Source organism: Melanotaenia boesemani, chromosome 9, assembly GCF_017639745.1.
Source record: "Melanotaenia boesemani isolate fMelBoe1 chromosome 9, fMelBoe1.pri, whole genome shotgun sequence".
In the NCBI taxonomy this organism is placed as follows: domain Eukaryota; kingdom Metazoa; phylum Chordata; class Actinopteri; order Atheriniformes; family Melanotaeniidae; genus Melanotaenia; species Melanotaenia boesemani.
The window spans coordinates 23,294,073-23,321,093 of record NC_055690.1 but is presented as its reverse complement, the minus strand read 5'-3'; the positions used below and the strand labels follow the sequence as shown (position 1 = coordinate 23,321,093).

The 27,021-nt window shown below is 36.7% G+C and overlaps 1 protein-coding gene across 1 annotated transcript; it reads left to right on the top strand.

The window, feature by feature from the left end:
• Window positions 1–170: 170 nt before the first annotated feature.
• On the top strand, window positions 171–20,397 carry si:ch211-136a13.1 (HHIP-like protein 1). The gene is given in 16 exon segments (XM_041995882.1): window positions 171–285; window positions 434–1,158; window positions 5,610–5,874; window positions 6,302–6,581; window positions 6,719–6,844; window positions 6,938–7,081; window positions 8,740–8,852; window positions 9,149–9,289; window positions 11,084–11,158; window positions 11,379–11,505; window positions 12,750–12,895; window positions 13,435–13,516; window positions 15,727–15,809; window positions 16,372–16,447; window positions 16,449–16,654; window positions 18,961–20,397. Coding segments are annotated over 15 exon segments (2,937 nt in total). The 5' UTR covers window positions 171–285; window positions 434–846; the 3' UTR covers window positions 19,722–20,397.
• The last annotated feature ends 6,624 nt before the right edge of the window (window positions 20,398–27,021 follow it).

The following is a 27,021-nucleotide window of genomic DNA, read 5'->3' as shown; positions in this document are numbered from 1 at the left end:
GTTAAAAAGCAAATGAAAAAAAGAGAGGAGGAGGAGGAGGAGGAGGAGTGACACGCAGTGGGAGGATCTTTTCCAAAGCTGCAGCGTGGCTGCGTGTCTGAATGAAAGAGCCTCTCTCTGGCCCTTTTTCTGCTGTCTGTCTGTATGTATGGCTTATACCCGCTGCAGCAAGTCAGCACGTCCAGAGCAAACAGAGGTCTCAAGGTGACTTCAGTCTGGAAGTAAATATTTTGCAGGAACCTCAGATGACGGTGGAACTTCTCAATTTCAAATGCTTTATTCAAGGTTTGTTCATTTTTCTAAAATACTGCATTAGTTCATGGTTTAAGTTTATAAATGGATCTTACTGCTGACACACTGACATGTAATAACCATTTGAGTTACAATTAGTAGATTATTTCTTTCATTCTGTGATGTGTGTTGTGATCCACAGGTGGTTGTGCAGACAAGAATAAGATTGAACTGGACAGCACTTTCTTCCAGATCAAAAGGATTTACTGGATCTGAATATGTTTTAAAGCAGTTTATCTTTATTCCCAAAGTGTTTTATGGGGGAGATGATGTAACACATCCTGAGCAATTTAAAGCTCCCTCAGCAACTTGCAAACAGGTGTGATGTTGGGGTAGTGTGTTTGATACACACATTCACACTTCAAGAGACAAGCACACATGGACAAGAAGGCATACATCAGGACATACAATAAAAACATTTACAACAGTTGAAACGTCTGAGCTTCATAGATGCTGAAGATTGGTGAATTATCATCATACAAGCTGTTTTTAATTACTCCATCAGAGGATCAAGAGACAAAACTATCCTAAACTCAAAGGCTGTATCTTTACAACATGACCCTACAGACCATCAATCTGGTCTCACATTACCTGTTGCAGCACACCCCGTCCCCTCACCTACTTCCCCTCCTTTTGCTGTTGGTCCTCCAGGCCTGGTGGGGGAGCTGTCACCCTCAATGTTTGGACTACAAGCCTCCATTTGAGCCTCAGCAACCACTTGTCTTTTGCAAAGAGTATACCAAGTTTGGATGCTGTGATCTAGAGAAGGATGAAGAGATATCAAGAAGGTTTTACTCTATTATGGAAAACTTTGACCTTTCAGGTTCAGCAACTTGTGGCAAGTACATACGAGCTGTCCTATGTCAGGTAAGAAAATAATATTTCAATGCTTTTTAAAATTATTTTGTGTGACCTTGTGGTCATTTTGGGTCTATATGGTCCTTTTGCATCTGTCATCATTGTGTTTCTCCTAAATGTTTGGGTCTTTGTGGTCACTTGATTAACCATCCAACACGAATAATAAATGAACAGTCAATACAAAGAGAAGGCCCTTGTGAGCCTTAAGGCTTGTGGCTTGCATTTCCATTTCCATTTTTTATCCTTGATATTGCAGTGTGTACTTTCTTTTCTGTCCACAAATGACTTCAGATTTAGATTCAAATTCCATACCAGGTTTCCTCTTTATCACAGTGTTCTAAAGAGAGGCAGAGCACATCTGTTTTGAACAATTTACTTCCATACATTTCCATGTTTTGGTTAGGAAAAATGGTTAAAAGTGTATGCCAGGTTGTCAATGTAAAAACAGAATTTGTCTTTATTGACTTGACTGGTTAATTAAAATGTGGATAAAATAATAATAATAATGATAAAAAGTTAATTAGATAGATAAAAATAATGAGCATTTTGCAAATTGTCATGAGGGGCAACTTTTAAACAACAAACTATGTACTTTAATAGCTACTTGAAAATTACTGCAGTTTAACTTTGCAAACACTAAATGAGTTTTTAATGGTTTCAGTTAAATTGTTTGTGTCCAAGTTAGAACTACAGTCATAAGCAAAAATGTTGAATCTTTTTAAGTTTCTGAACACACACACACCCACAAACTTTAAGGTCTCAGACACCAGGGTGAGATGCCAACATATAATATCAAGACTGACATGTTTAACCTGAGTGTTCTTCTACCACTATTAGGCTTTAGCATCATCCAAATACATTCATGCAAATATGACGTGAATTATTTTTCTCAGCCTCTGAAAAAAGTTTGAAATGATTTAGAATCTATATGAAGAAATTATATTAGTGACTAATCATAAATAGGAAAATGATAATAAAACTAAACAAATTTCTTCTGTCATTTATTCTTTTCACATTTCTTTTAACAGCAGTGACTAACAGATTTAAACGTTACTGCAATAATTTAATCATTAGCACAATCTTGGTTTAGCATCACTGTTTCATTTCAAGGGTATTTCCATTTCACTGTGTTTTGGTTTCTTTTTTGAGTCCTTTAATTATAAACCAATCACAGCACTGAATTCCAACCTCTCCATCTGTGGAATGAGCCTTGAAGTCAGTCCCACTCACTGATTGCATAATTAGGTGCTGACTTTGCAGTCAGGCATGAACTACGTGCACATCATGAGCACAGATTGAATGAAAGGTGTGGCACAAATTTGGCGTTGCCCATATCCTTGAGGAAGTAAAAATAAACAGGCTAAGAACTGTACGAAGAATAACAATTTAATATAATTTATTATACAATAAAAAAAAAAAAAATAAATAAATGCAAGTGTTCCCATCAGTTGAATAAATCATATGCTATGTTAGGACAGTGACAAATCATTGAGTCCTAAAATATAGGTTTCTTTCATTGTGGTAATTATAGCTCATGCCTGTTCTTTCCACACAGTGCAGGCTTGGTCTTGAGTATAATGACAGCGCAAAAGTGCCTGCATTACTTACTGCTAGCTAGTTAAGTTTCACTGTTGGCTAAATTCAGAACAATGTGGATATATAAAACTAATATGCTCCTTTTTAACACTATATGCAGATTATAGTTTCACTTAAAAAGCTTCTGTTGAGAAATTAGAAGGATTTCTGAAAGGGATTTTTTAAATAAAATGATCATTTTCAGACTTGAGTTGTGTGACTAAGGAATGAATAAGTTCAGAACTGAGATCAGCAGTTGTCTTTTTTTTTCCTCTTCTACATTCATAAACTCTTTTTTGAAACATGAAAGAGTAACAAACACCTATTATGTGGTTTCCATTCCCCAGGTTGGTGGTTTTAGATAAAAGAGACCCTGGAGGTGGTCAAGTTATCCCACTGACACAGCACTTACGATGTGTAAATCCACCAGACTGAGGCCCTCTGTTCCATCTGCACTGCAGCAGCTTCCTGGAACTGATATCAATCACACCATGAGACAGGCAGTCAGATATAATGAAAAGCGGACAGATAGGGTGAAAATCTTTTAAGTGTGTATTTGAGTGTGTGTTTGTCAGGGACACAGGAGCGAGACTGTCATCATCCTAGAGCTTAGCTGATCAAACAAACAACCATTTCCGCATCTGGCCAAGCAGTACAGGACATATCAAGTTTCTGCAAGAGAGGGGCTGATAGAGAGGAGGCAGATAAGTTAGACAGCAAGAACGGTTCCCTGCATGTTTAAGACTGTTCTTTTAAAATTTAGTCTATGTCAAACTATATTTCCAGGCTTTTGTTTCCACTGTAAACCGTATCCACTCTATAGTCAATGAATGTAAAATGTTTTTATTTAGCATGCCCTGGAAAGTGATTGTAGAAAGAAAGTAAAATTGGTCTAAGAACTGATCCCTGAGAGACGCCACACTACATAGGACAAAAAGGTGACCTGCAATTATCGACTGAAACACAAATTCTTCTATTGAAGAACTTTGAAAGAGAAAAGCGGTTTTCATATATTTCTATGTATCAGATATTTCTACTTAAAAATTATAGTCCAACACAGCGTTATTTGTTTTTATGGGAGCTTGTGTGAAGTCCTAGTGGGTAGTGAGTGTCTTACCTGCAGTAGACAGCTGTTCCAGTTCAGAGTCAGAAACAAATCCTTAAAGATGAGCCACATAAGATACTCAGAAGAAGTAACTGGAGAAGCACATTAATCACATCTAAAACAAGTCAAGCCTCAAAAGATTTCATAGCGGTTTAAGCTAGAGCTATAATATACATGTTTACACTGTGCACATTATCATCAGACAGCTGTTTACTTTGTCACTACAGTTTTTCAAACCTCAGAACATCTTAATAGCAACACAGTTTGCTTTATGCAGATCCAGGCCCTCTAACTGCCTGCTGCAGAAGGGATGCGGTCTCAAAATCCACAACAAAGCTTTTGTTATATTTAACTTTGAAACAAGACATAAAGCTGTCTGACTGCTTTCTACTGCAGGTAAAACTCTGACTGTTCCCAAGTTTATAACACAACATAAAAAGCAGCTGGGTCAGACCAAATTTTACGGGAAAGTTGTGGCAAAGAAAATCCATCACAGTTGTCCTTATGTCTTTTTTTATATTGTACAACTGGCTTATATTTGTTATTTTGTCTGAGTAGCATAATTAAAAGGTATACAATAAATCCATTTGCTGGTTTGATGGACAATGTATTTGATAAATGTAAAATAACTATTTAATTTTTAAAGGAACTGTCACAAATGTTTACAAGTGAACCCAGATGTTGTCTAGCAAGAAGCAAGTTGACAAAGAATAAACTATTTTATTTAAAGAGCAAGCAAACCAAAAGTACCGAAGTGCAGAAAAATCACAAACCTAAACTTAAACCCCAAATCAATCATTCGTGGTATAAGAAAACTTTCTGGCAGACAAGAACGCCAGCAACATAAGATGTTGATGTAAACAGAGTAAAGCTAAGTCAGCCACAGTTCACAAATGTTTTTTTTTTAAACCTATTTTACAGAATATCAAGAACCACATCTGCAAGCTGGTGAACAAACACTGAAAAAAAAACTATGATTATCAAAGGCATCTATTTTTCACTTCACTAATAAAAGTACAGTAACTCTTAAACTAAATTGTTTTAAACTTAGGCTAATATTTTTTTTCCTTCTTGAAAAACAACAACAAAACAACAACCACAACAAAAAAACAAAACAAACCAAAACTGTATTGGTAGAAATATGTCATAGTGTCATTGCACATGTGATTCCCATGCGATACGGCCACAGAAGAGCTACTATATATATATATATACATATATATATATATATATATATATATGTATATATATATATACATATTGTATTCATGTGTGTGTATGTGTGTGTGTGTAGCGAGAGATCTGTTTTTACAGTGTATGGCGTTATATGTTTGGACTCAGTTCCCGGTGATGATCTGGCATTCAGTGAAAGCCAACCGCATCATGGTTTGAGTGTCGTGCCTTCCTGTGCCCACAGCTCACCATTTATGGGTGTGGAAAGTGTGGTTGTGACTTAATAACCGTGTGGATCTGCATTGGGTCCATTTTTACTAAGCTGTATATAACCCAGGCCTGACTAGTTAAAGTGAGGCCGTGAGGAGCTGCTATTCGTGTAGAAATCCATCTTCTGTTTACGTGACTTATGCATGTCGTCATTTTTACCTCTGAGATAAACATACCAGCATATAAGATGAGTTGCACACATGGACACTGACATATAGTCCTTGATTAAAAAAAAAACAAAACAAACAAACAAAAAAACATCCATAGGCCTGTAGATGAGAACCATCTTTGATGGTTTGGACACTTGGATTTTTCCAAACATTTTTTTCTTTTCCAGGAATGTTCTCCATACACAGCCCACCTGTATGATGCTGAAGATGCCAACACACCTATGAGGATTCTGCCTGGACTTTGCAGAGGTTACTGCTCTGACTACTGGCGTCAGTGCCGATACACCCTCAGCCTCCTCCTAGAGAACTTGGGGAGTCCAGAGCAGTTTTCTAACCTGACTGCCTCAATAGAAGATGATCATGAACGGTTCTGTGACTATCTGGAGCTTAAGGACAAACAGTATTGCTACCCTAATGTCTTGACAAATGCAGGTATGGGCTCACCACTAAGCACATAAGTGATTAATAAACATCTCACAGCAGCACAAACAAAACATTTTGCCAAATAATAATTTACTAACAGGGTTAGAACCCACAGCAGTGTCTAGACGACCTTTTAGTTGTAGCTTGTTGTGCTATTTTTATGTATCTTTTAAGAATCTTTTTTTTAAAAATGGTTTGCAATCTACAGCTTGATGTGTATGTATGTCTTTTTGTTTGTTTGTTTTTGTTTTACCTGTGCTTCCTCTTACCAGGAAGTCACTGTAAATGAGAAATTATTCACACTTGACTTGTTTGGGTAAATAAAGTCTTACTAACTCAGGGATTTCATATTTCAAGGTTAACATAATTTATTAATATTTATGAATATGTTTCTAATTTCTTGTCATTTTTATTATTTTTTTTTCTGTTTTTCTAGAACTAAATGCTAACTTGGGTTCAGTCCGTGAGGATCCCAAAGGCTGCCTGGAACTGTGCCTGCAGGAAGTTGCCAACGGTCTCCGAAACCCTGTGGCCATGATTCATGCAGATGATGGAAGTCATCGCTTCTTTGTGGCGGAGCAGCTGGGTTATGTCTGGGTGTATTTGGCCAATGGCTCCAGGATAGACCGTCCTTTCCTAAACCTTACGCAGGCTGTCCTTACATCGCCATGGGCTGGAGACGAGAGGGGATTCCTCTGCATAGCCTTTCACCCACGGTCCATAGTTTTTTGTTTTGAGGGTTTTGTCCAGAACTCAGTTGTGCCTTTATTGCACTATTTTCAGAATGAAATGTTCTGTATTTACATGAAAGTACAAATTGAACATTTACATGGAGCAACTTTTCTGTGCTTAGGTTCACCACAGTCAGAAAAGCCTATGTGTACTACTCTGTGTCTGTGAAGAAAGAAGAGATTATACGAATCAGCGAGTTTACACTCTCAGCACATGATGATAACCAGCTGGACCATTCCTCTGAGAGGTATACAGCATGCTCAGATATGTGCATACTGTATTTATGCATGCCTCAGATGTCACTCATACTTTCATATGTTTTGTGTATCTCCTGATATAGAACGATCTTGGAGGTGGTAGAGCCAGCATCCAATCATAACGGAGGACAGCTGCTTTTTGGCCATGATGGGTATCTGTATATTTTCATTGGAGATGGTGGAAGAGCTGGTGATCCATTTGGAAAATTTGGCAATTCACAGAACAAGTCAGTATAATATATGTGTGTGTGTGTGTGTGTGTAAAAGGTATGAATTTACTTTTTTATTTGCACATTTAATCTAATTGCATTGTTTATTTACTGACCCTTAAAATTTGCCTGAGAATAAAAAAATACTATCCCGAGAGCAGATTTTACAAATGTGATAATGATTGACGTTCATTAACAATGCAAGGCTGAGTGAGCACAGAAAGAGAAAATGTTAAAACCTCGTTGAAATTTCTTAGAAAGCTACAAGATAAATAGCTTAGTGATATAAATTATACCAAGAGCTGTTCACACAAGTACAGACAGGAAGTTTTTATTGAAGGAGCTGCAGGGTATTTATATGTTTTAATTGAGTTTGTAAACATTCATCTCAAACAGATTCCCCCCATACTCTTAGCAAAGTTCAACAGATATATAATGACCTGAGGGATAGAGTTTCTATATGTTTATCTAAACCCATGACACATATCTGCCATATTTAATTCTCATACGGTCATATCAGAAATGCCTGGAATGTTAATTAACACTGAAGGGGAAAAGATGTGCAAATATCATACCTCATTCGTGGTGGACATATTTCACAATGCTACAATAATGTCACATGCTGTAGCTGACACTGACAAACCCATTGTGTTTACAAACCGCAATGCTGTATAATTTAGAGATAAAAGATTTCACGAGCCATGAGGGAGATTAAATGTGAGATGACTGAAAAAAATAGATGCTGGGAATTTTTTTTTACCATAGTTCATGGCTGTTGAGGGGGTTAAAATGTCTTACAAAGGTTAAACAATCTCTTTAAGAGCTTAATTTAGCCCCTGGTTCCTATGGTAGAAATGGAGTGATTTGCCAAAACAACTTCACACAAGACTAGTTCCTGGAGAAGATGCCTCCAGTAAAAGTACATCTTATGATCTTTACTTAAACAAAATGCTAAATAACGCATGACCATTTCATCTTTTAAGTTAAAGATGCACAAAATTTAAACTTATTAGACAGCATTTTGTTTTAAGAAACACGCCTCATACAGTAGAAGATGTTGACACTTTTACCTCTGTCATAGTTTAGCCTGTTTTTGAGATTTTGACGTGCTGTAATAGCTGTTCTGGGAATGAGGTATGATGTACCCTGCCAAGTCTAATATTTACACTACACATTGTGGACCAACACCCACTGGTATGTTGAGGGGAGACAGAAAGAGGCAGACAAATACAGATTAAAGAAAAGAGAGTCCCAGGGGGGAATGGAGAGACTGGAAAGTTACTACAGAGAGGACTAAGGTGCAGAGGGAATGAGAGGGAAGGAGTACTTAAGACAGGGGGGAAAAAGAAGAATTTTTGATTAAAAACTCAATAGATGAAAAGCAACATTTGCAAAGAGGAATTGATGGTAGAATGGACCAAATTACATTTAAACTCAGACCTGAACCTGACTTAAGGTTAATGTGTGTGTAAATTATATATATGTATATATATATATATATATATATATATATATATATACCAACAAAAAGTCATAATTAGCAAGAGTTTAGAAATAAATGCTAACGCCTAATAATTTCTTTCTTTCTTTCTTTCTTTCTTTCTTTCTTGTTATTGCAACTCTCAAGACAACCTTAACCTCCTTTATCTTGTTGTGTATTTTTTTCTGTTCAACAGGTCAACACTTCTTGGCAAGGTGCTGCGTATTGATGTTGACAACAACGATGATGGTGCCCCATACAGCATTCCCTCTGACAACCCGTTTATGAGGGAGAAGGAGGCTCGACCTGGTAAACCCCTAGAATATACTGTATGTGTGGAACAGTTCGACCATGCTTGTTAACTTTAAAGATGAAGTGACTTAACAGTGAGGATGTAAATCTCATTTAACATTTACTTGACCTTTCATGAAGACCACAAACTGACAAAAGTGAGAGGCTGTTTTCTTTTACCGTGATAAAAAAAAAAAAAAAAAAAAAATCCCAGTTCTACCTAAAGAAAAACTTTCTATTTGTTCTGCAGAGTATTCACTCAGTCCTCACAAAGGCTGTAAGTGTCCTGTCCTCTTTCTCCTCTTTCTTTCCAGAGATTTATGCTTATGGAGTTCGCAACATGTGGCGTTGTTCCATTGACCGGGGTGACCCTCTCACAGGCGCAGGCAGAGGCAGGATGTTCTGTGGAGACGTGGGCCAGAACAAATATGAAGAAGTCGACCTCATTGTCAAAGGTAGGATCTTTTTAGTTAAATGCAACTTTACACATAAGTGAAAGATATTTCTTTTTACGCTTGGATACCTCTACATTAATTATCTTCAGAAAGAAAGAACTTTCATGGCTGACATTTTTCTCCTAAGTTAATCACCTCATTAGTTTTACTTAACAGAGTTAGTTTGCTGTGATAAAGGCAAAATTATTTTCTTAATCATAGAAATGACATGTTTTCTTCCTGTGGTTATAAACATATAGAATGTCTTGCCAGTGTGGTAAAAGGGCATCTTAAAGTCTGTAACAGCTGATGTGAGATGAAAACATCAGATGATGATGGAAACAGAGAGATAGGAGATGGTTAACCTCTTACTTTTGCTAATTATAACATTATACTCACTGGACACGTTATTAGGTACATCTTGCTAGAATTAAGTTTGACCCCTTTTAGCTTTCAGAACTGACTTAATTCTTTGTGGCAGAGATTTAAGGTGTTGGAAACATTCCTCAGAGATTTTGACATAATAGCATCAGACAGTTGCTGCAGATTTGTCAGCTGCACATCCATGATAAGAATATTCTGTTCCACCATATCCCAAAGCTGCTTTACTGAATTGAGATCTGGTGGCTGTGGATGCCATTTTAGTACAGTGAACTCATTGCTGTGTTCAGGAAACCAGTTTGAGATGATCTGAGCTTTGTGACGTGGTGCATTATCCTGCTGGAAGTAGCCATCAGAAGATGCTACACTGTGGTCATAAAGGGATGGACATGGTTAGCAACAATACTCATGTAGGATGTTGTTTTTAAGTAATGCTCAATTGATACTAAAGGTCCTAAGAAAATGCCATCTTCACCATTAATACAAGGCAGGAAGGATCCATGCTTTCATGCTGTTTACACCAATTCTGACCCCACCATCTGAATGTTGCAGCTGAAATCAAGACTCATCAGACCAAATGTTTTTCCAGTCTTCTATTGCCCAATTTTAATGAGCTTGTGTGAAATGTTGTCTCAGATGGATGGATGGATTATTTGGTTATTTGCTTAGGTTATTTGAGTTACTTTTACCTTTCTATAATCTATAACCAGTCTGCCCATTCTATTCTGTCTTCGGACATCTAAAAAGCATTTTCATCCAGACAACTGTTGCCCATTCTCTGCACACCTCAGACTGTGCATGATTGTGCTTGAAAATCCCAGTATACCAGCAGTTTCTGAAATACTTTAAACAACCCCACTGGCACCAACAACCATGCCACCTTCAAAGTCACTTAAAACCCCTCTGAAGTTCAGTTTGAACAACAACAAGTCATCTTTACCATGTCCGCATACCTAAAGGTACTGAGGTGCCACCATGTGATTGGCTGATTGTGTTAACAAGCTTTTGAACAAGTGTATCTAATAAAGCGGCCAGTGAGTGTACATTTTCTGCTCTTACAAGACTGATCACTTCTGCTATCATTTTATGTGTAGTAATGAATTCCCCAGCAGACAAACACATTCTTGATACATTTTTGAAACGATGACAGGCTGCGTGAAAATACGTTGTACCTCAAAAATGTTTATTTGTTGAGATTACAATATAAATATATATACATTAATGGGGAAACAAGCATCATTCATTTATAATGATAAAGATAACATAACCGCCAATGTGTCCATAATCTTGTTCTATATTTATCAATCTATTCCAATTTCCAAAAATGTCATGACTGTGAATCCAGAAACATGTTTTTAGTATACTCTATGTACATTATTAAAAAGCCGCCTTTATCCATGGTTAGTTTTATTCTGTGATCACACTTTTTTAAAGGCGGTAACTATGGATGGAGGGCTAAAGAAGGTTTCAGCTGCTATGATCGGAAACTCTGTCAAAACTCATCTCTAGGTGAGTCAGCATCCTAGCTTCACTACTTTCTGTGGGATACCAAGTAGACTGTAAAGTCATTGTCACGAGCTAAACCAGTGGTTCCCAACCTGAGGAAAGAACGTTGGGAACCACTGATCTAAACTACTGTAAAGTGTTAAAATATTACAATATATGTCATAATTTTAACTGATATGTAACTGTATAAATGGTGGGTTGTTCTGTGTCCATGCATTTGCAGATGACATCTTGCCTATCTTTGCCTACCCTCACAAGTTGGGCAAGTCAGTGACAGGAGGATACATCTATAGAGGCTGTCAGATGCCCAACCTCAATGGGCTCTACATCTTTGGGGATTTCATGAGTGGGTGTGTGTGAAAAACTTTCATTAAGAAAATTTTGTATCTTTCTTTAGAAAGTTACAAAATTTTACTAAAATAAACAGTTTTTTCTTTCATATCACTGCATAAGAACATAAATAGAAAATTGCTCTCATGAAGAGAGTCGATTCAGTAGCTGTGACTGAATATCTGCTCAAAATCCTTCAGTTCTCCTCTTAATAGTGTAAATTGAAAGCAGTAGCTTTTGGTTTATTTGTTGTTTCTCCCAAACATAACTTCACACATTTCAGCTGCTGGTAGAATAAGAACTTGACCCACTGAGTGCAGCTTCTTACTTTAGCTGGCTTCATGGCTTTGTTTGACAGCACCTGAAGACAAATTAGACAATTTAGTCTTGCATTGTTCTCAATAAACCCAAAGTCAAGATATCTATCATTCTATTTTCTTAGTTTAGTTGGTTTTGGTCTAAAATCACTTGTTGAAGTGGGTGGATTTAAAAACATATTCACTGTGTTGCTAGCTACATGCTAATCCACAGCTGGAGCAGTGCGGTAGGTGCATCCTGAGCAGAGTGGGTGAGTGATGACCGACAGATTCAATGACCTATCACCATCACTTTTTTAATTAGCTAACAGGTTGTTGCTCACAGCGGTTCCCATAATGATTCACTCATTCAAAGATAAGCCAAAACCATGGCTCGGACCCTCGGGGGTCTGGAAACCCCACTTTTAGAATAGTAAAGCTAAGTTACTGTGCAGAAATCTCAAGCTCCCAGTCCTCTAGCAAAGACCCAAGCTTGAAAGAAGGGCGACAGCCCATATAGGGGCAATGTTGAGGATGAGATTAAATTGTCTTAATATAATGTGGTTTTTACTTTGCTACGGTGTGTGTAACTTTTGTCGAGATGACCTTCACTCCTTAAAATAGATTACTCAGGAAGTAGGCCACCCTGCTCCAGATATTAACTCTTCACCTAGACAGCTGGTGTTTGTGAGAACAGCATCAACATCATAACCTTGTGTGTACCATGTGTGACAGAGAAATATTTGTATCACAGATGTTATGACAAAGTACTTTGTCATGTGCACCTCCTGATTGATCAGCTTAATTAGACTCAGAAAGATAATTTGCTTGGCTTAACACTTATTCATTAATACTCATGATTTCCTCCACAACTTTCAGCTAATGTACCCTCTGCAACTTGTCTAGTCAAGGAAACATTTATTTCTATAAGTTTTTATGTCTATGTCTGTGGATCTGTTTCTATTCAGGCGTCTGATGTCTCTAAAGGAAAATGCAGAAACAGGGGAATGGCAGTACAATGAGATCTGCATGGGAAGAGACCAGACCTGCAGGTTTCCTAAACTCATCAACAGTTATTATAAATACATCATCTCCTTTGCTGAGGATGAAGCAGGTAATCACTGCTTCTATGTGTCCATGTGTTTAACTTCAAGTATCACTTAATTTTTTAGGTGGAGGTAAGGAAGAGGTATTCAAAATTGAAAAGAAATAATCATTGAAATCTCCACTTTGTGTATTGCATATTGTATGAGTAAAGAGCCTCAGTTTGTGAGGAATTAGAAGAGCAGCAGTAAATCTGCTTTTAATTATAGAGTGCTGATTAATGAGCTAGAGTGATGCACATGCTAGTCTTTCCTTAAATTAAAAATATAAAAGAATACCTATTTAAGCAAATGTATTTACTAAAAGACACCTTTTCTGACTTTTTTTTTTACTGTAGTTCTGTTTGTAATGTGTTTATTTCTTCCTATTTTCTCCATCTTTATCTGTATTACTATTTTCACCATTTCTTCTCAACAATCATGGTCTATCCCCCATTTGTAAACATTTCTATTCCTCTTACCTTCCCCATGCTGTTGGCCATCTTCTTTCCTCCATCTCTTGCCTCTGCCTGCAACTCTCTTTTCCTCATTCCTTTGTAAACCTTTCTAGGTGAATTGTATTTCTTAGCCACAGGAGCCGCAAGTGCCACAGCCAGAGCAGGAGTCATCTATAAGATAGTGGATCCTTCCAGGTAGCAAACTTTGTTGTTACATCTATTTAATAGCAAGTACACTTGCTATTAACAAGGCTTTGTTGTGGGAAGCTTTAAATACTCCTCATCAAATGTGAGAAATTTTCCAAAATGCACAGATAAAATTTTCGGGTAAAGACAATGACGTGAAAGGTATCCATTTTTAAGAATATGCTGCAACATCAGCACTGAAGCCCTCAAAAGATAAAACCCTGAATGTTTCATATAGTTTTGTTGTTGTTGTTGTTGTTGTTGATTTTTACCGCTGATGTTCATAGAATTCATAATAGCAATAAAAAAATACGAATTTTGTCTTAAACACTTTTTCTAATTTCTTTTTCAAACAGGTTAAATTAAAAATGTTTGATATATTCTGGATACAACAACTAAAATACAACAATGTAATGCTGCCCGTAGAAGAGTGAGAGTGTTAAAATTTAAGCAGCTCTGCTGGTGTTTTAGCAGTTTTTAGCATTTTATTTGCAATGGAAACACCTATTTTGTTCTCTTAGGAAAAGAAGTGTGAAACATGAGTATAGTATGATGATCATTGTAGAATTGCTTCAGTTAGTGGGAATATTATTGTAGGTGATGTAGATCTTCAATATTTCATAATATTGTCTTATTTCTGTTGAAAAGACAAAAAAAAAAAAAAAAAAAAAACTCTGCCTGTTGCATTATTATAATGAGGCTTTCTCAGAGATTTCTGAATAAGCCACCTAAGAGTCATGTTTTTTTTCTAAAGCGTGGGGGTCAGTGCTGGTCGAAGGTAATGTGGGGCCCTATGCAAACCCCAACTGTGCTGCCCCCAAAAACACAATATGCAAAAAAATGCACACCTTGTTGTTTTCGAACCTGAAATCTCAGCAGCAACAATGAAGATGGTCCCGTCATCAGGTTTTTGCATCGATCTGACGGCCTTTAAAAGTGTATTTAAAATATTAAACAAAATATCTCTAAATGCTCTCACAGTTCAGTTTTACTAATTATTTAAAGTAAAGCACAATGATGATATTTAACTGGATTTTAATGCTACTGACATTAGCACACACAACAAAGGAATTAGATCTTTGTAGTTTGGTAATTACTTAAAATCTTCATTAAGAAAAATATTGCATTATTATTTATTTACTATGGTCTCCATTTAATTCCTTCTTACAATGCTGGGGCCCAACTTTTCCAGTACAAAGTGGTCCAGGGCCCACTCACATATTAACAATGTTCTGTTTGAGCTCACTCTTGGTTTAATTTGTATTCAAGAGCTAAACCAAATCCACTTGTTGTTTAACAGCTAAAACCTTGTGAAATATCACATCATCTGTATATGAAACTGCACATACAACAGGATAATAAAAATCAGGCACAAAAACTAATTTAAAAGCTCAAGTCAGGCTTATAAACACAAAAACTACTAAATATGAGATCTTAGCAGCAGATAAAATTAAAGGAAAAGAATAAAAAAATGCATGGACCTTGAAAAAGATGGAAATTTGATTAATAAAATGATGCAGTGATGAAAATGCATTTAAAATAAAAGGTTCAAATGAATTAAACTGTAAATAAATGTATAGTTTATATATATATATATATATATATATATATATATATATATATATATATATATATATATATATATATACAAAACATTTGATTAAACTACTTAAAATAAAACTTAGAATTCTTCAGCCATGACAGATGTTTTATGCCTCTGTAGCCCATTTCTTTTCTTTTTTTTTTCTTTCTTTGCTTAAAAAAACCACCTGCTTTCCTATGAGTGCTGATGTTTGTTTCCTAGATGTTACTTTCGTGTTGAAGGCTTCTGTGCTGAATATCGTTAGCTAATGTTAGCTAACACTCAAACAAAATTTTGGACATTTTATATTTAAAAGGGTTAATCTGGTGCACTCAAGCAGAGTTACAGGCCAGTACGAGTGTAAGTTTCTAACATATCTGACAGACGAAATGATGCAGCCTTGCGATAACACCAGCTGGTAGATTAGGCTTGCAATTGTGTTTTTTGGGCTGCAACCTTTGAGCAAAAAGCACGTAAACACCATCCAATGGAACTGCACTGATTATGAAAACTTACCGATTTTTTCAAATTGCTGTCCCTGTCCACTATTCTCTCAAGTTTTGGGTTGGAAATTTAGTCTTTTCGTTATTATAGCATAGACTGGAGGTGTAATGTTTTTTCTGTCTTGCCCTTACAGACGAGCGCCACCAGGAAAATGCAGTTTTAAACCTTTACCTGTTAAAATAAAGGGAAAGCTGATTCATTTCCATCCCAAAGAGGGTAAGAAATTCTGCTCTTGTTGCTCATTAGAGAAAAACCAGACTCATTCAAAACCTGATATGAGCTTTATAAGATTTTTATTATGTCGTCAGAGTGTTACAGTTGATTACACAATATGAATAAACAAAGTTGATTGAGAGAAATGTAATTTATTTTAAGCTCTGTCCTGAGAAGAATAATAATCATTACAGAGCTATGGGGAAAAAATACGTTAAATTTGGGCACAACTCCTTTTTTAAGTGTGTATATCCATAGATTTGTTTGTTTGTTTATTTTGGTTGAAACTTGTCAGCTGTATTATTAAAATTAACTAAACAGGAAATTCAGTTTCCAATGCGCACAATCATAATAATCTCACACCTAAGACATGCCTTGCAGCTTTTCTTCAGTTTCTGAAAGGAAGCTGCCTCTTGGCATCTGCAGTCATGGCTTACATCTGATTAAACAAAATTACATTTCCTTTATCAACTATATATGATGTTTTTATTCTTTATATATGATAATCTATAAGGACTTTTGGCACTGTTTATATGTAATAACATGTTTCGTTTCTTGTTTGTAGAGTTTGTAATTAACAAGAAACCAACCACCACACCTGTTCCTACTACAACCACAACAAAAAAAACCATCCATCAGAAAACCAATCATAATAAGAAAACCACCAATGCCAACAAGAAAACCTACAAGAAAAGTGACACAAGCTCCACCAAAAACCTCAACAAGAAAGATGACAACATTATCTCCAAGTCCAGCTATTAAAGCCACTCTAAAACCAGCCTCAGCTACAACAGTAAAACCAACATCTGTCCAGATGGGCATGGCAAATCCCACCACTTCATCCTCTGGTAGGACTACTGGTGCACCTGCTCATCATACTAGTTCTACCGATTACCTGACCACTAAGCTGTCTGTTAGGACTAACATTAAACCCACACATAAACCAGAGCACACTAAGGTGTGTGGAGAGGCCACCAGAGTCCGAGGTGGTTTAGTTGTCTGCATTATGTGCTTGCTTTACATTTTAATACATTAATAAATAACAGTTGCCTATTTCAAGATCTGGTTAACTTAACTTAGCTTTTTAGTAAAATCACACCCAGAATGAATAAGGCAGCTCTAATAACTGCTCTCTTCCACAAAACTTGGGTCATAGTTAATACAATCTGCAGGCTCTAACTGGCAATTACTTTTTACATGAAAAAACATTTATATGAACTGTGAATTAATGTATTTATTTTGATACCTGAGTCAATAATGGAAAAGGGGACATTTGGATGTTTTCCACTTCTTTCTATAGAATTGATAAGGATGTTTTATGCTGAATTTAGACTAATATGGAATTTTATTCAGAGTTCAATATTATTTATTCAGCAATACATATGAAAGGTGATCAGATGAAATAAAAAGCAAGGACATTTGTAAATGTCAGTTGAAACAGAAACAAGCTGATACAATTTAAACATTTATAAGATGGTAACTAAAAGAAAAAACAAACTTATAGGTAAAATATTAACATAACATTAAAATAATTCTTTGATATAATTTTTAAATATCTTTTTCAATTTTTGCACTTACATCTCCGCACTTGAGGAAAAAAGAAATTGTGGGAATTTACAGTTTTTGCAGGATGAAATAATTTTGAGTAAATAAAATTGAATTATTTTTAATTCAACATTTACTGCAGCATTTTTGTCTTAACTTTTATTCTTGTTTTTAATTTATAAATACATCATATAAACTGGGGATGGGCTGGCTGCACAGACTTTTGTACAACTCGGGTATGATGGAAACCATTCCCTTCTTCAAACTTGTTAGGAAGCCATTTTCCGGCTGGTGCAGAGGGTTTAAGAAGCTAAAATGGTTCTTATTTTTGTTTTAGATATTTGCACTACTTTAATTCAAATCAGGTACTTTGGCATTATTTATTTTGAATAAATGTTTGCATCAGCTTAAGTTTGGACATTCATCCTTTTGTGTCTTTGTCTATGTCCTTTTTGTAAATCTGCATGATAATGTTGCTTAAAACTCTGTCAAACGCACTTAAAATGCTATCTTGTATACTGTGTTTGTAAGTGTAACAGTGTAACATTTAAGGTAAGCTTATACGTTTTCTTGCCAAAGCTGTGAAGATCAGCAGTGTTGTGTTTGTCTGCTCAGTATAGGATGTTGAGGCTGCCCCACTCATCAAATACTGCTGCACCAAACTGTAACACACTGAGTGTGTTTATGCTTGTTTTCAGTGTGCAGGAATAACATAAAAAAATGCATTTTCTAACATCATCTTTCCAAATACATGTATGTTTGCATGCAATTTTTACCCACTGTCTAATTATTCTGATGGGAATCTTTTTAATCTAAAGTGTGAGAAACCTACATTAAAAAAATTTAACTGATGCGACGTTCAAACTGATGACCTTTTGAACACACTATCATATAAAGAAATAAATCATTTTAATTAGCCAACGTTAGTATTGAGAAGAGTCTGCCTAGATTGCATGTACAGTGGTTATGATGTTTTTTAACTGGATTTAAAGAAATAAGTTTCACAGAACACACATAGGGAGACGAACCACTCAACATGCTTATCTGTTTTATTCCATTCATATATTTCATTAAACAGACGGGGAAGTAAATAGTCAATATTAGCATCTTTTCTACTGGGAAATGTATTTCCACTGTATTATGCCACTAGAGGGCAAACTCTGTTTTATCCAAGCATAGCGTTACCCTCTCACATACACAGGCCTAAGAAGGGATAAAAACTGTGATTTTTCCCTATTATGCTTAATTTTATCGCCAGTTAATGTGTCAGAAATGACCACATAGTAGTGCAGATGCCAAACAACAACTTGCACATGTAAGACTTTCTCTGAGACAGAAACTGCTTTTTTCTGGCCCTGGCAATGAGAACAGGTGTGGTACATAAGCTAGCAGCCACTTAGCTATGTTTAGAATAATAAACAGCCTCGAAGTAGCACTCGAACTAGCACGGTAAAGCTTACAAATATCTCCCCCATCTTTTGAAGTATTTAAACCTCATACTATTACCAGGAAAATTTCCTAGAATGCTATAGTATCATAAAAATGAAACAGTTTTAGCACAAAGTTAAATTATATTCAAATAAAGAGGGTGATTCTGTCTCTCCCTCAGGTTATCGTGCAACTGTCATGACTGCAGCCTTCTCTAGGACTGCACAAACTCCAATCGTCACCACTCCCTCTTCAAGGAGAAATGGAAGACTGCTTCAATACCCCACTGGTACCACCTCACAACCTTTAAACTTAGCAGAAACCCCCTCTACTTCATCTGCAACACCTTGGGAACGTCCCCAAGCCGCTTTGATCACTACACCACATCCCAAACATCTTGGAACCACAGCTTGGGCACCTTATTCAGTTCAGAGGCCCACTCTATCATCCACCAAGACCCAGAAAACACCAGCCAGCACCACACTGCCTAAAGCACAGGATGGGAAGCTGCGGCCTGCAGAGAAGCTAGAAAATGCTGTGGAGGGTAATCAAGTATACAAGAAACCCAGAGGTGGCAGTCGTGGTTATAAAAAAGGAAGAGGAGGAAGAAGGCCGAGGGTTGGCTCAGTGCGACTTGTGAGTGCTGATGGTTTATCAGATCGCGGCAGGGTGGAAATCTTTATTCGAGGGAAGTGGGGATCAGTGTGCGATGATCTTTTCACCAGCAAGGCAGGTACAGTTGTGTGTCGACAACTTGGCTTTACAACTGCACTGGCAGTGATGAAGAGGGCTGCACTAGGGGAGGCGGATAGCAGTGTCAGGATTCTCCTGGATGATGTGGAGTGTGAGGGTGGAGAAAGATCTCTGCTGGACTGCAAGAGGTCAAAGGTGGGGAAACACAACTGCACTCATAAGGAAGATGTAGGCGTTATCTGTGGTTAGCAATAAAGAAGAAGGGGACGTTACAAGCTTCGACACCAGGAAAATAGGTTGCCATTTTATGTTTCTGGAAGCCAGAATATGTGCAGTGTGTGTATTCCATATGTAGACATGTTATGGTTTTTAAAAGAATGTGCATAAATTGCTCGTTTCCTGATGACTGGGCTGGTTTTGAAAGCCAGGCCATATTCAGTATTTCTCCTAAAGCACAACCAAGGGTATATAAATCTTAACCAGGAAAACGTAACTTACGTACAAGGAGAAGAAGGGAAAAAAAACCCAACAAGAAGACTTAGCATGACCTGTCTGAGAAGTGAAGAACAGTTTCCTGCTGGGAACGCAACATGGCAACAAACTTTCCTGGTAACGGGGTTAGAAGATACACAGTGTTAAACATTAATCTGAGAAGGAAAACTTAATGAAGGTACTGTATTATGACCTGTAATATTATGTTCTGCCCATTTTAAGGGTCTTCTTGGAAAGAATAAAAATCTCCATGATTTCTATTTTCATGTCTCAAATGTATTGTTTAATTTCAGCTCTAAATCATTAGCATTCTGTTCTCTGTTGAATGTATTTTTTATGCTGAGTTTAAAAAGGAAATGCTGGACATTTTGAACAGTGAATGAAATAATAATATTTCCAAATCTTGTTACTGTAAGACGTTTAGCACAGGGTGCTTGTGATATGAATAAAGTTGATTGCAAAATGATTTCCGTTTGATTCTCTGTTATCCAGATGAGCTTATTTTTCATTGTTGCTCTCTCACACATTTTATAGGCTCAGCACATTCTCTTATGTACATCCATTTTCATTTTTTCTCACTACAGGAAGTTAATGGATGTTTTTGATTAGGTTTCTTTGAACCAGTACCAGCTGACCATCATTATGACTTCCAGACTTCATACATCTACCATGTGTTACTCAAGCACTCTGCAGTTCTTATCACACATCTGCACATCAGAATGTGAGACAGTCTAAATTGTTTGGGTTTAACTTTCATTAATTCACTAATTTTCTGTTGATGCACAGTCTGAAAAAGGGTTCTCTGTATAATTTACTGTTTTAAAGTTGATGCATTGTAGGCATTGATGATGTTCAACATTATCTTGATGTCTGAAACAAGGCGTGTTTGGGGATGAGAAGGACCAGCTGCCCAAGTTTCTTGTGAACAACGCTGTTTAGACAAAAGAAGGGCATGCTTAAACAGATTTTAGTATCTGAGAGTCAAATGTAACTTAACCATTTAGTGTGGTGGACAACATATTTTCAATATTTTAAGTTATAATCAAATTTAAAAGAAAAAAATCTGCATTGCCATTTTTTTTATTTTCTTGATTCTTTCTGATGAAATTTAATTATATCATTATAAAGTGTGGGCTGGGTGGTGGTTAGTGCTATTGCCTCACAACAAGAAGGTTCCTGGTTTGAATCTCAGTTTGGTCCTTTCTATGTGGAGTTCTCCTTGTATATGTGCGACTTCTCCAGCTTCCTCCCACAGTCCAAAAACATGTATGCTGTGGTTGTTGGTCCTGCCATGAACTCTAGACGCAGATGGGTGTACATCTACATCGATCCGACATTAGAATAAGCAGGTATAGACAATAAATGGATTATAAAGTTTAATTCAGGGGCCAGAATAAAATCATCAGATAGCTTTGACACTGACATTGTGTCAAGCAATACCTGGACAGGTTTAAAAATAAAATCTCTGATTAACTGAAGAAAATATGAATGAAAAATTAATAAAATGTGGATTGAAAAAAAAAAAAACACTCATTAGAAATTATGACCAAATGGAGCAGAACTGCATTTAAATATGGATCCCACACAATACCATAATATGGTATTGTATGATATTATCATAGTGGCGTCCAATCTGAAAACAACCATTTTAGTTTGTTTGTTTGTTTATTGCTTTTTTTTTTCCAGATCAGCAGTTATTAAATTCTACCCAGGAAAAGCACATCAGTCCCGTAGCCTGAATATTATGAGAAAAGATACACCCTTTGACCTGTATGAAGTCCAACTGTCTAACTGACATAGATGTGTCTGTCTTGTTGCATGTACTGTAGGGCTTTACAGTATATTACACATTAATAAACTTCATCAAATGCAACACATTGCTCAGCCATGTGCACACGAATCGCTCAACATTACAAGCACATTGGTGTGCAACATATATAATTAAAGTGCACAGTGAAAAAGTAAAAACTAAATAATTTCATCACTGAAGAACATCTATCATTATTAAAATAAAATTTCAAACTATTTTATTTAAGCTTTTAACTGCATTTCGGTGATTTTGGCATGAGAAATTAATTAATGGTTTGTAGAATCAGGCAAAGACAGGGTTCAAATTTGATCTGATTAAAAATGAAACACCTGAAAAAATCATTTCAAACTGACACTAGTTTAGTTTCTGCCTCTAGACCACAAGGAGGCAGTCATGTATCATCATCAGTAAAAGCTGTGGAGAGAAAAATGCACAATACCGTCACAGTCCCCTTCAAATATGTTTCATCACTTTGCACCATTGCACAACTGTGAAAAACGTTTTTTCAGACTGTTGTTGTTCTTTTTCAGTTTGATTCCATTGCCTGATAAGCCAGCTCATGCGTGACAGAGAGTACATCGAGCCATAATGCCAAGAAAACATCAGCAGACATCAGAGCAGTGTCGACATGCTGTAAACCAGCGTGAGATGGTACATTAAGTGCAGCTTGCTATTTCCTCACATCACTACTCTTATCTTCCCACCAGTGACTTGCTGCACACTGTCTTCTGGCCTCTGACAGTAACAGTGTTGAATATATTCTGGCAGTTCGCAGTGTCGAAGCCCCAGAAGAGGAGAGTTCACCTGATGCCTTATTAATAAAGAATGTGTAAAAAATCACAATGGCCCTGAAATGCATCTTAAATTAAATTAAAGCAATTAAAAATACAACATAATCAAATGAATATTTGAACATTATGGAGAGAGCTGAATCTCCACAGCAGGAGTTGAAAGCAATTGTCTTACTTTTTGTTTGCTTACGTCATTGAGTTTTTGCACTATTTTCATTGATATTTCTGTGTGCAAGTTTACAAGTGAAACAAGCTTTAGGCTTCCAAGTCCCATCTGTTTGCAGTGTTCTCTACCGTGTTGCCTAAAGCCTCGAGGGAAACGTTGTATTCTATTTACTCAAGCAAGGCTACTAAACACACTTTTATTTATGGCTTTAGGAAGGAGTTTCTTTAATGCACATTTGTACACGACCATTCGCACCTGATGCAACTGTGTCCACAGAGCAGCTCCAGAAAACTGAGGCATGCTCAGTGCTGCTATGCTAACACCTGTCATATCTTACAAGCACACATTAATCTCAGAGGTAGACCTCAAAGGACAAAATACACATTTCAGCAAGACTAAAGCTTATGGAATTATGCTGATCAGAATGCAGCATTCTCTAATTACAAAAATAAAAAAATAAATAAATCCATGACTTACAGATCATCCTGTAGTGCCAAACATCGACACAAGGGAGCAGCACACAACCTTGTGCAGTTCATTTACATCCTAGTTGTCTATTGACCTGAATTTCTAGCGATAAAAAAGAAAAGACACTGTTTTTGCAGCCAAACACAGAGATGCAAACAGGCACATGTATTTTCCATTTTTGGACATTCACAAGTAGCACTGTCCCGCAGTAAAGATGATGCTAATGTTCCTGCATTATCAGTAGCTCTATGTCAGGACAGCTCTGACTTCAGCTTGAGCTCATTTATGTCAAGAGTGCAAAACTGTAAATTCAGAAGCCGATTAAAGAGACACATTGAAAGAAAAGGAGAGCTGAGCAAAAATGGAGAGACGGAAAGCTGCGAATGGGTAGGGTTCGGGTACAGTACTGATGATCATCTTTGCCAGCAGATTTAACTGTGACATTCATTATCTCTAATGGATCTGTCTGTTTAAGTCGATAGACATTCCTGAACCCTATTACACTGTAAATGAATGGATGGGATGTCCTACTGCTCTACACTGAGTCACTTCTAGGAGGAATAAAAATGATTTAAAGAATATGACTGTGAAGAAAAAGCTTATCCAATACAAACTTATCAATTTCTTTTCTTTTCATCAGCTTAAGTTCTTGGGAATATTTGGAAGGACAAAATCTCATTTACAGTAACCTCATCATTTTTGATACCTCTTTATATCTGTTACTATTCTTTTCTTTTCTCTAAATATAATAGTGTTTTAAAATGTTACATAGGGTCATTATTTCCCTAAAGATCCCCTAAACAAAACAGAATGGAAATAAGAGGGACTACAGGACAGGGAGGACTGAAGTGGAAAAACTGAGTTAAATAGCCTGAGGTTTCACACAGGGATTGTAAAGATACACTTGAGCAAAAAAACATGAAAGCATGCACAAACATGTATGCATGAGCACACACAAACATGGTTCCATGGCTCTCTGTGTTTGTGAGGACATTTGTGGACATAAAACATTGCCTTGAACTTCACCCTTGCCCTAATTATCACAACATAGTGCCTAAACCTAACCTGAAGCAGTGTGTAACCCTAAAACCCAATCCTGACCCTCACATACAGCCTTAAAAGAGTATGACAGAACTTTCTCCGAATGTCCCTATGTAGCTGGTACTCATTAATATAGTTGTGTGCACACATGCACATATAAATCCATCCCCTGATGTTGTTTGTTCCAAATTTAGCTTCTCTCTCTAACTCTTTTTTCAGTCGCTCCTCTCTTCTTCTTGTGTTACTCTGCCCTGCAATGTCTTCTACTTGCATCTCTACTCTGTTCATAAGTCTCTCTCCTTCCTTGTTTCTAAGTCAAACTCATAATTCACACTATATAGACTCCAGGACCATAGTTTCCTCATCTTTTGAAGTATTCAGTAGAATTATGCACCCTGTCAGTCCTGCTCCTCTGTACCTTATCCAATATGTACAGTCTACATTCCACGTGTGGGACACTTCCATGCATCTGAACATGGCCTTCATTATTAAATCTGAGCATAAGTACTGCAGACATTACTCTATCATACTTTCACATCATTGGCAAAATTATCAAGATATTTAAAGCTGGATAAACTGGAAAAATCACCCATTTTAACAAGAATTATGTTATTTTGCCATGGTTCTAGACTTTTATTGATCAGTTTGTATTGCCTGTGTCCACCTTCCTTGTCTGACCATTTCTTTGTTGTATTTGAACTTTGCATGGTTTGTTTGTCTGTTTGATTCTCTTATCAAGTTCATCTCAACAGGTCATCCCAAGGCACTTACAGACACTTTCCATTAAAATACAATTGTCTATAGTCGAATTATAATCAAATTAAAACAAAACACCTATATGAGCCACATAAGTTTAATTTATAATAATTGAGTTCATATAAGCCAGTGTATAAGAAATTAATTGCCTAACTCAGGAAACCATCAGATTGCATGGAATCTTCTCTTCCATTCAGTCTTCCAACTTGAGTAGGCATGGGGTAGAGGTCAACAGGAGGGAAAAACTTCTATTAGAACCAGACTTGGGAAGAGCTGTCTTCTGCCTCTACGGTTGGAGGTGGAGAGGACAGGAGAGATGGGGTCAACAAGCACCATAACTTTAACCCAGGGATTCCTACTCAGAAATAAAAAAAAAACGCAAGTTATGCTAATAACAATGCCAGATATGTAAGGAGAATAAGAGTAAAGAGAGAAAAATGGAGGGAAGTGCTCAGTGCATCATGGGATGCTCCCTAGTACCCCTAGCCTATAGCTGCATACCTAAAGGGATGGCAAAGAGACAGCCCTAACCATTCTCCTCATCAAAAAGGATGTTTTTAAGCCTAATCTTAAAGGTAGATAGGATGTCTGCATCTTGAACCCAAACTGGGAGCTGCTTCCATAAGAGAGGATCCTGATAACTGAAGACTATGCCTCCCATTCTACTTTTAAAAACCACATGTAAACCTGCCGTCTGAGAACAAAGTGTTTTGTTGGACAATTTTGAAACTATGTGACCTTTAAGATACAATGAAGCTTGGTCATAATGAACAAATAAATTCATTGTTTATTAATAATAGTGTTTGTTTAAAAAGTATTCGCTTTTTAAAAAAATTGATTCACTTAAATATTTACATTTATCTATTCACCAGCTCATTATTTGTTGTTATGCATTGCAACAGAATAAGAAACATATACCACCAATACATCATTAAGCTACAGGGTCATTTCTCTTCCACCTAATCACTCAAAACATGCAATACTGTGTCTTTCTACTCTGTCAGATTAAACTCTGGTTGTTAGTTTCCAGCCAGGCTCACTGCATATTTTATTCATTTTTTTTTTATCCCCACTCATCATTTAATGCTTTCCTTTGCTCTCATCTGTGAACAGGGAGGGTTATAAAAGCACACACTGTTACGGATAAGACTTTTAAATAGTCAGATGTTACTGTTCCCTAAATGCAACATCAGTGGTGCTTAAACAATATATTGCCCTCTCTGACATTTTCTGACTATGGATTGTACCATGATTTGAACATGTGGACAAGTGAAACTATTACATGTTTTTTTAGTGAGACTGAGCTGACAATAAATGATACTTTTCAAAGCATCACGCGCTCTCTTTACAGTATAAAAAACATCACAAATAATGTTTAGAAGACAAAAACCAGAATATTCAATGACCATCTTTAAACCTTCATCCTAACATGAAATTAAATGTTTCCTTGTGCAAGCTGAATCTAAATATATAAGCAGACGTGCACCCTTCCTATCTGGCTGGCAGCGCAGATGGTGGCACTGGGTGATGCTAAAGGCCAAAAGGACAGCTCTAACTAGCTGCACACACACACACACACACACACACACACACACAATGTGATATGAACATGTATTGTAGTTTACACATATATGCACAAATGTTCAGTACAGGGCATCCGGACATACGTCAGTATAAGTCAAACACACTCTCTCACTTGGTCACACAAATCTGTTTGGGATAATTAATTTATTTGCTCACTTACTCAACTGCTTTGAGAGAAACAGAATTTCCTTTTTAAGTGACATTATTTTTGCATACAGTTACCAGAAGATATGCTTGTGAATTACCAGGATGATTTGATTACTCTCAACCCTTTAATGCTCACGCTAAGAAAAAAAAAGCAAGAAAAAAAAAAAAAAAGCCCAACAGTATGTTTAAAGAGAGAAAAAAGCACCACACACAACAACATCAAAACCTTATTCCCACTGTGAAGCACAGAAATGTTTTAGGCATCTTTTACCTCTGTTTCTAGATGGTCTGCTA